Consider the following 10,320-nt stretch of genomic DNA (forward strand, 5'->3'; position numbering starts at 1 on the left):
TTTTTGGGGCTGCCTCTCGGGCTTCCAGCCGCTCTGCCATGTTTGCTTCTCATAATGCCGCCTCCAGCTCTGCTTTGGGGCGGCGATATTCCCCTGGCTCTGCCCAGGGTCCTTTGCCGTCCAACTCGTCCTCCAATGTCCATTCCTCCTTCTTGCGCTGCTCCTGCTACCGCTGCCTGTTATCGCGCTGCACCTGCTGCCGCTGCCTGTTACCACGCTGCTTGGTCCTTTTTTGGTGGGTGGGTCTGTAATGGTTGTCGTCTGGAGATAGAGAGGACCAAAGCGCAGCGTGGTTAGTGTTCATCTTTTTAATGGAAAACTGAACACTTCAAAAACACAAAACAACAAAGTGACAACCGAAACAGTTCTATCTGGTGCAGTCACACAAAGACTGAAAACAACCACCCACAAACCCCAACAGAAAACAGGCTACCTAAAATATGGTTCCCAATCAGAGACAATGACTAACACCTGCCTCTGATTGAGAACCATATCAGGCCAAACAAGAAACCCAACCTAGAATCACAAAACATAGAATACCCACCCAACTCACGTCCTGACCAACTAAAACAAAGAAATAACACAAGAACTAGGATCAGAACGTGACACTAATATTATTTGTTTGTGTGTGTGGTGTGTTCCTGTCTGTGTGTGTGCATGCTTGTGTGTGCATGTGCGTGTGTGTGTGTAGGTGTTTGATGGTGCAGTCATAGTGCTGTCGCTGGCCCCCATGGTGGCCTCAACGGTGGCCAACGGCCCCAGCAGCCCCTGGGACGCCATTGGCCTCATCATCACCCTGCGCATCTGGAGGATCAAGAGGATAATCGACGGTGAGGCTGGGAGGGCCACATGGAGTGGAGGAGGCATTGGGTGCAGTTTCCTCTGTATCACGTCCTTTACTGTCAGGTTGCAGAGATGCAGCAACAATATTTTTGCAGCTCCACCACTATGGATGACATCATCATCCCAACCTGCTTTTTACTGAGCTTTACAGAGCATTTTTTGCCATGCTTATTACAAACTGCCATTAATACTTGCTTTACAACACAATGACAAATACATACATAATCTGCTACAGATACACACGTTGTACTGACTAAATTGATTATTTTACAAGAATGTTCCGCCCTCTTGTGGTGGTTCTGTGTTCAGCTAATGATTAGCACAAATACATTCGGTTAACCCCATGCTTCAACCTATGTATTTATAGCCACTATGCTGCATCAGTTGGGCTACAGGTGATATTGCTTATTGTTAAATAACACACCATCCAGATAATATGGAGCAATATGTTGTTAGGCAAAATAGTTTTGGGGGGGAAGGGGGTATATTTTAAGGGTGTCACCATAATTTTATTTTAATTATTTTGCAGTAGAAAAGTCACCAGGGCTGTGTTCAGTACGATAAAGTGGAATGTAACGTATAATTAAACGGCAATGGTACCTTTCTGAACGACCAGTTGATAATTTAGGGAGGGGTTGGGTTGTGGGTTCAAAATGCACCGCTTGCCTTTCAAATACGTCAGTCATTGCTTCAAGCCACACTCTGCCACACCCACCAAATGGAGCAAACGTAGGCTACCTCAAAGCCTCAAATCAAATGGGGCCTACTACAGATATATAAAATAAAGTTGTATCCGTGTGAATGTTTTTACCCCTACATAGCAGTCTGTCCTGTGTTCTGTCCCAGCCTACGTGCTGCAGGTGAAGGTGGAGATGGAGATGGAGATCCAGCAGTATGAGAAGGCCAAGGCTGTCAGGGAGGAGCAGCTGGAGAGACTTACCCAGATCTGTCAGGAGCAGGCAGTATGTTCACACACCTCCTACATACTGACCCTGCCTGTCATACACATCTCCAACCAGCAGAAGGCAGCAACTTGCCAAGAATGAAAAGACGTTCATTTCCAATACCTTTTGTATAGATTTGAGAAAACAAAACACATTCAAATCCAAACATTTATGCGCAGAATAACCAAACATTTAATCTGAGTAGGGTCACACTGACCCTTGAACACATAAATACATTACGTATCCTTAGGAGGAGCTAGTATCAGGTCCTGTATTCAGTCAATGCTTCACAACGTTCCTGTTATTCCCATCCTGGCGTTTACATTCAGAAAAAGGATCCAGTCACATTTGTACACATATGTAATATAGCAAAGCTTGACTGAAGAGGGCATTCGGTGCATTCGAAAAGTATTCAGACCCCTTGACTTTTTCCACATTTTGTTAGTTACAGCCTTATTCTAAAATAGATTAAATTGTTTTTCCCCCTCATCAATCTACACACAATACCCCATAATCACAAAGCAAAAACAGTTTTGTAGAAATTTTAGCAAATGTATTTGAAAAAATAAAAATAAAAATGAAACATCACATTTACTTAAGTATTCAGACCCTTTACTCAGTACTTTGTTGAAGCACCTTTGGCAGCTATTACAGCATTGAGTCTTCTTGGGTATGATGCTACAAGCTTGGCACACCTGTATTTGGGGAGTTTCTCCCATTCTTCTCTGCAGATCCTCTCAAGCTCAGGTCAGGTTGGATGTGGAGCGTCGCTGATCATCTATTTTCAGGGCTCTCCAGAGATGTTCGATCTGGTTCAAGACCGGGTTCTGGCTGGGCCACTTAAGGACATTCAGAGACTTGTCCCCGAAGCCACTCCTGGGTTGTCTTGGATTTGTGCTTAGAGTCATTGTGCTGTCGGAAGGTAAACATTTGACCCAGTCTGAGGTCCTGGGCAGTCTGGAGCAGGTTTTCATCAAGCATCTCGCTGTTCTTTGCTCCGTTCATCTTTCCCTCGATCCTGTCTCCCAGTCCATGACACTGAAAAAACATCCCCACACCATGCTTAGCCGTAGGGATGGTGCCAGGTTTCCTCCAGACGTGACACTTGGCATTCAGGCCAAAGAATTCAATCTCTGAGTTTTTTTTCTTCTGCAAACTCCAAGTGGGCTGTCATGTGCCTTTTACTGAAGAGTGGCTTCAGTCTGGCCCCTCTACCATAAAAGCCTGATTGGTGGAGTGCAGCAGAGATGATTGTCCTTCTGGAAGGTTCTCCCATCTCCACAGAGGAAATCTGGAGCTCTGTCAGAGGGACCATCGGGTTCTTGGTCACCTTCCTGACCAAGGCCCTTCTCCACCGATTGCTCAGTTTGGCTTGGAAGTCAGCTCGAGGAAGAGTCTTGCTGGTTCCAAACTTCTTCCATTTAAGAAAGATGGATGCCACTGTGTCCTTGAGAACCTTCAATTCTGCAGAAATGTTTTTGTACCCTTCCGTAGATCTGTGCCTCGACACAATCCTGTCTCGTAGCTCGACGGGCTATTCCTTCTACCTTAGTTTTTGCTTTGACATGCACTGTCAACTGTGGGACCTTACATAGACAGGCATTTGCCTTTCCAAATCATGTCCTATCAATTAAATTTACCACAGGTGGACTCCAATCACGTTGTAGAAATATCTCAAGGATGATCAATGGAAACAGGATTCACCTGAGCTCAATTTCTTATAGCAAAGCCTCTGAATACTCAAGTAAATAAGATATTTATGTTGTTTTATTATAAATTACCAACACATTCTAAAAACCTGTTTTAGCTTCGTCATTTTGGATTATTGTGTGTAGATTGATGAGGATTTTTATTTATTTAATCCATTTTAGAATAAGGTTGTAACGTAACAAAATGTGGAAAAAGTCAAGGGGTCTGAATACTTTCCGAATGCACTCTATATGTAATGTATGTGTTCAAAGATCAGTGTGACACAACCCTGGGTTTGTCAATAAAGCCAACACAGTTAAGCAAGAGACCAGGTGTGTAGCTATTTGATTAAGTACAGTGGGTGGCCTTTAGCATGGTGGATGGATATGAGAGCCAGAGCTCTTAAAGGTTATTCAGGTGTTTCTGTGTAAGGATAACACATGTACTGTATGCATCTCTCCCTCTCTCTCCCTCCCTCCCTCAGTTTGAGATCAGGCAGCTGCGGGCCCATCTGGCTCAGCAGGATTTAGACCTGGTAGCAGAGCGAGAGGCTGCCATGCAGATTCACCATGTGTGGGGCAAGCAGAGCAGTATCTTTCAGGAGGTGGACGGCCTAGCCCCTACGGGCCCCGAGCAGCGCTGCCAGGCTAAAGCCAGGGAGGCAGCGGGCCATAGAGGTACCACACCCTGATCCTATATCCACACCAATTACTGTAGTATTACTTCAGAGCACAGCAGATTGCCTTATGGAGATAGAACCCTATGAGACTGTTTTCTCTCTATGGATTGCCTACTGGCTGTGGTTTCTAACCAAAGAGGGTCTCTCTTGAAGCCAGGGAAATAGATAGATGCTCTTGCCATGTCACATCAGATTTTCCATGCAAAGTGGTTGAATGAAGAGAGTGCTCTGTGCTTTGGGTCATGTAGTTGTTACAGAGTGGTTGAAAATATGTGCTCAGTTCACCTTGAAACCCCCCAAAAATAAACAACAGACCTCACCATATTCCAGGGAGGGTATAATTGACAAATCAAACTTTATTTGTCACATGTGCTGAGAACAACAAGTGTAGACCTTAGAGTGAAATGCTTACTTACAAGCCCTTAACCAACAATGCAATTTTAAGAAAAATACGTGTTAAGTAAAAAATAGATAAGTAACAAATAAGAAATAAAAGTAACAAATAATCACAAAGCGACAGTACAATAACAAATAACAGACTATATACAGGGGCTACCGGAACAGAGCCAATGTGCGGGGGCACCGGTTAGTCGAGGTAATTGAGGTAATATGTTATGTACATGTAGATAGAGTTATTAAAGTGACTATGCATAGATAATAAACTCAAAAATAGCAGCAGCGTAAAAGGGGGTGGGGGGGCAATGCAAATAGTCTGGGTAGCCATTTGATTAGCTGTTCAGGAGTCTTATGGCTTGGGGGTAGAAGCTTTCCGTGCAGTAGCAGAGAGAACTGTCTATGAGTAGGGTGGCTGGATTTTTAGGGCCTTCCTCTGACACCGCCTGGTATAGAGGTCCTGGATGGCAGGAAGCTTGCCCCCAGTGATGTACTGGGCCATACGCACTACCCTCTGTAGTGCCTTGTGGTCGGAGGCCGAGTAGTTGCCATACCAGGCAGTGATGCAACCAGTCAGGATGCTCTTGATGGTGCAGCTGTAGAACTTTTTGAGGATCGGTTTTGTCGTGCCCTCTTCACAACTGTCTTGGTGTACTTGGACCATGATAGTTTATTGGTGATGTGGACACCAAGGAACTTGAAGCTCTCATCTCCACAACAGCCTAGTCGATGAGAATGGGGGTGTGCTCTGTCCTCCTTTCCTGTCCACAATAATTTCCTGACTTGATGACGGAGAGGTTGCTGTCCTGGCACTACACAGCCAGGTCTCTGACCTCCTCGCTATAGGCTGTATCATTGTTGTCGGTGATCACTGTTGTGTCTTCAGCAAACTTAATGATGGTGTTGGAGTCTTGCCTGGCCATGCAATCATGAGTGAATAGGGAGTACAGGAGGGGATTGAGCATGCACCCCTGAGGGGCCCTTGTGTTGAGGATCAGCGTGGTGGATGTGTTGTTACCTACCCTTACCACCTGAGGGCGGCCCGTCAGGAAGTCCAGGATCCAGTTGCAGAGGGAGGTGTTCAGTCCCAGGGTCCTTAGCTTAGTGATGAGATTTGAGGGCACTATGGTGTTGAATGCTAAGCTGTAGCCAATGAATAGCATTCTCACATATGTGTTCCGTTTTTCCAGGTGGTAAAGGGGCAGCGTGGAGTGCAATAGAGATTACATCATATGTGTATCTGTTGGGGCGGTATGCAAATTGGAGTGGGTCTGGGAAAATGGTGTTGATGTGGGCCATGACCAGCCTTTCAAAGCACTTCATGGCTACAGATGTGAGTGCTACGGGTCGGTAGTCATTTAGGCAGGTTACCTTAGTGTTCTTGGGCACAGGAACTATTGTGGTCTGCTCGAAACATGTTGGTATTACAGACTCAGACAGGGAGAGGTTAATAAAATGTCAGTGAAGACACTTGCCAGTTGCTCAGCGCATGCTCGGAGTACACATCCTGGTAATCCGTCTGGCCCTGTGGCCTTGTGAATGTTGACCTGTTTAAAGGTCTTACTCACGTCAGCTACGGAGTGTGATCACACAGTCGTCCGGAACAGCTGATGCTCTCATGCATGTTTCAGTGTTACTTGCCTCGAAGCCAGCAAGTTTGCAAGCCCTGCCACATCCGACGAGCGTCTGAGCCGTTGCAGTACAATTCGATCTTAGTCCTGTATTGACGCTTTGCCTGTTTGATGGTTCCTCGGAGGGCAATGTTTGATTTCTTATAAGCTTATGGGTTAGAGTCCCGCTCCTTGAAAGTGGCAGCTCTTGCCTTTAGATCAGTGCGGATGTTGCCAGTAATCTGGCTTCTGGTTGGGGTATGTACGTACAGTCACTGTTGGGACAGTGTCATCAATGCATATATTGATGAAGCCAGTGACTGATGTGGTGTAATCCTCAATGCCGTCGGAAGAATCCCAGAACATATTCCAGTCTGTGTTAGCAAAACAGTCCTGTTTTGCTAGCACAGGAAAAGACTACAGGAAAAGACTTGGAAATTATGCTAGAACAACAGGCTGATAGAGGCCTAGCAGTGTGGGACCTCTGAGTCTGAGACCGAAGTGCTATTGGAGTGCTGTTTTGAATGAGTAGTGCTGTTTGGAAAATATCCTCTGTGTAAATATACCTGTAAACAATACATCAAGAGGTTGGTTTAATATGATGAGCCACTTTTGTATGAAGACTATGGCATCGAACTTAATCTGGAATTCAATCAGATCGCAGGCTAAAGGCATTGTTTCTTTTAAAGGAAATGTATGTACATATGCAGCATGACTGGAAACTCCACGAATGTGGGAACATTGCCTTTAAAAGCCGAAAAGACTATAACCTGCGATCGGATTGAATCCCGGCCTTAGATCTAATGAGGAGAACATCTATCTGATACTGTAAACCTACTGTTTGATTTCCATGTATCAGGAGACATAGGGCAGGGTGACTGGCATGATGGCATGGGGGTACTGAACTATTGTCAAAACATACTTATTTAAAACACTCCAAGGAGCCATACACCTTTCAAAGGGTGACAGATCATAAGTTACAGGAGGTAGAGGGACAAAGCACTGTCAGTACTGTATTCTCAGAGCTCAAAATACAGAGCCCATTCCTTAAGTAAAGATCTAAATCACCATGCTTCTCTCTCTGCTATATATCTGAGGTTTCACAGAGGCGGTGTGTCAGACTACAGTATTTTAAGTGCTCATGTGTTATTAATCACAGAGTGATTGTCTCTGCCGCTGCATTTTAGGCCAAGCATTGACTTTCCTCTTGGGACAGTCTTAAAATAAATATTTGAAGAAGAAGCAAATATAACCCATAACTATCTTGAGGGAACAGGGATGGCACTTAGAGGGAGGTAAACTGTGACAGGTCAGGCAAGCCAGTCACAGGCCCTGGTACCCTCCACCTTACCACTGCTCACCTCTTCTCTGGTAATTCAGGTATAATGAGCATTATAAACCAGGTAGTTTGGGTCATGGATGCTGATTGGCTGAAAGCCATGGTATAGTTAAGCAATAAGGCACGAGGGGGTGTGGTATATGGCCAATATACCATGGCTACCCACTCCGCGTTGAGTCGTACATAAGAACAGCCCTTAGCCGTGGTATGTTAGATATATACTGCACCTTCTCGGGCCTTATTGCTTAATTCTACCGTAGTCTGACTGCATTCTATGTGTCTAAATCATTCACAACCACTGCTATCACCTACAATGGGTAGGACACAAAAAATCTGCAGCTCATCACTGAACTACATCAGCATGCTTTTATGTTTGGTGGTTGGTGCCGTTACAGTTCATCATTCTGGTCAGACATATCTGACTGATGCATGCTGGGAAACCTTTACACAACAAACACAGGAATAGATAAGGGTACCAAACATCCAACTCATTTGATTGATTTAGAGAAAGAGTGCACATGTATTTAGTTTCTTATTTCTTTCAGATCATGTTGTTCAAGACGACATGAACAACTACATCAGCCAGTACTACAGTGAGGCAAGCAGTGGTAAGAATAAACAATACTTCCCACTCTGACACATTTGTTTCTGTCCTTTATTTCACAGTCAGTCAGCAGTATTGTGATGAGTCCAAAATGTTTTCTTGTAGATATTGGAATCCCAGATCCAGCTCGTGTCATCACCACAGCCATAGACATCCATCTTCCCAACAATCCCAGCCAGCAGCCCTCGTCTCTGGTGAGTGCAGACGCAGCGTCCAGCCGCCTGCAGCCGACAGGCGGCTCTGTGAGCGAGGCCTCCAACGCCACCATGTCCCACTCCAGCTTCAGTGCCCACCAGCACAGCATCAGCAGCCACACCCTTGGCTCCACCACCGACTGCAGCTCCACCGTCCGTGAAGCTTCCACCTCCACAGACTCCTACAGCGGCCAGCGCTGTTACCCCCCACCCTACTGCAGCCCCCTGGCCCTGGGCACACAGCCTGGCGCCAGAGGACACCCCAGCGCCGTGGTGCAGGAGTTGCTCTCCTCGCTGTCTGAGGACTCCTGTCTGGGCCAGAAGGGCCTGGACCCTGTCAACCTCAAACTGCCCAGCCCTGCTGGCTCCACCAAGACCAGCCCTGAGCTGGAGCACAGGCTCAACATCTACAACAAGAGGAACCAGGAGAGCCGGGGAGGCTTCCACACTAAGCCCCTCATCCACCTGCAGGCCAGTGAGCCCTTCATGGAGGAGAAGTACAGGCTGTCTCAGGCAGATGCCCCCGTCAACCGTCTGCCTGAGACATAGGAAAGGGCTACAGGGGTACTGTAACTCTTAGACAGCGCTGACTCACTCCTCAAAGACCCTCCTGAAACTCAATAACACTAAAGACATGCACTCAGAGGCCTCCTTAACTTGCATACAGCCATCCTCCTCATCGCCAAAAGCACCCTGGAACTGTGAATGGCGGCTCCGCCAGCAGCGCACATCTTCCATGGAGTACAATAAGGCAGTTTAGTGAACACGCAATGAACATTATCAGGAATTGACACAATAAATGAGTATATGAACAAGTCACCAAAAGAAACCAGCAATGGAGCATTGGCTCCAGCTAGGAGACAGCAGGGGTCTGCAGAAATGGGACTGGCTCTGATGCTTTTACAGTGCCTTCGGAAAGTATTTACACCCCTTGACTTTTTTCACATTTTGTTGCGTCATTGGCCTACACACAATACCCCATAATGTCAGAGTGGAATTCTGTTTTTAGACATTTTTACAAATGAATGACAAATGAAAAGCTAACATTTCTTGAGTCAATAAGTTTTCAACCCCTTTGTTATGGCAAGTAAAAATTTGCTTAATAAGTTGCATGGACTCAGTGTGCAATTATAGGTGTTTAACATGATTATTGAATGACTACCTCATCTCTGTACCCCAGATACAGATAATTGTAAGGTCCCGCAGTCGTGCAGTAAATTTCAAATGGATTCAACCAAAGACCAGGGAGGTTTTTCAATGCCTCGCACCGAAGGCAATTATTGGTAGATGGGTTAAAAAAAATTGAAAAAAATAAAACAGACATTGAATATCCCTATAAATGATGCCAATAGTGACTTTAAAACAGTTAGAGTTTAATGGCTGTGATAGAAAACTGAGAATGAATTAACAACATTGTAGTTACTCCACAATACTAATCTAAATGACAGAGTTAAAAGAAAGCATGTACAGAATACTCTACAACAAGCATTCTGTTAAGGCACTAAAGTAAAACTGCAACAAAAAAAAATTGTTTGGGCCAAATATATCATCATCATCATCATCATCATCATCGTCGTCGTGTACCATCATTCATATTTTAAAGCATGGTGGTGGCTGCATCATGTTATGAGTATGCTGTCATCAGCAAGGATGAGGGAGTTTAGGATAAATATGAACAGAAAAGAGCTAAGCACAGGCAAAATCCTAGACGAAAACCTGGTTCAGTCTGCTTTCCAATCAGACATTGGGAGACAAATTCACTTTTCAGCAGGATAACAACCTAAAACAAAGCCAAATATACACTGGAGTTGCTTACCAAGACAACATTGAATGTTCCTGAGCGGCCTAGTTACAGTTTTGACTTCAAATCGGCTTGAAGATCTATGGCAAGACATGAAAATGGATGTCTAGCAATGATCAACAACCAACTTGACAGAAACTGGCCTTCTTTAGACTAGTTGAGTATCTGGAGCATCAGCATTTGTGGGTTCGTTTACAGGCTCCAAAAGGCCATAAACAATTACC

The 10,320-nt window shown here is 45.2% G+C and overlaps 1 protein-coding gene across 3 annotated transcripts in view; it reads left to right on the forward strand.

The window, feature by feature from the left end:
• LOC123992576 (transmembrane protein 266-like) overlaps positions 1-10,098 on the forward strand; it is a 72,097-nt gene extending 61,999 nt beyond the window's left edge. For all 3 annotated transcript variants that reach the window (XM_046293818.1, XM_046293838.1, XM_046293828.1), the window contains 5 exons: positions 692-830; positions 1,690-1,805; positions 3,961-4,153; positions 8,043-8,105; positions 8,207-10,098. In XM_046293818.1, the coding sequence (XP_046149774.1) occupies positions 692-830; positions 1,690-1,805; positions 3,961-4,153; positions 8,043-8,105; positions 8,207-8,844 (1,149 nt within the window). In that variant the 3' untranslated portion in view covers positions 8,845-10,098. The remainder of the gene's footprint in view (positions 1-691; positions 831-1,689; positions 1,806-3,960; positions 4,154-8,042; positions 8,106-8,206) is intronic.
• The last annotated feature ends 222 nt before the right edge of the window (positions 10,099-10,320 follow it).

The sequence above is a fragment of the Oncorhynchus gorbuscha genome, linkage group LG02 (genome assembly GCF_021184085.1).
Source record: "Oncorhynchus gorbuscha isolate QuinsamMale2020 ecotype Even-year linkage group LG02, OgorEven_v1.0, whole genome shotgun sequence".
In the NCBI taxonomy this organism is placed as follows: domain Eukaryota; kingdom Metazoa; phylum Chordata; class Actinopteri; order Salmoniformes; family Salmonidae; genus Oncorhynchus; species Oncorhynchus gorbuscha.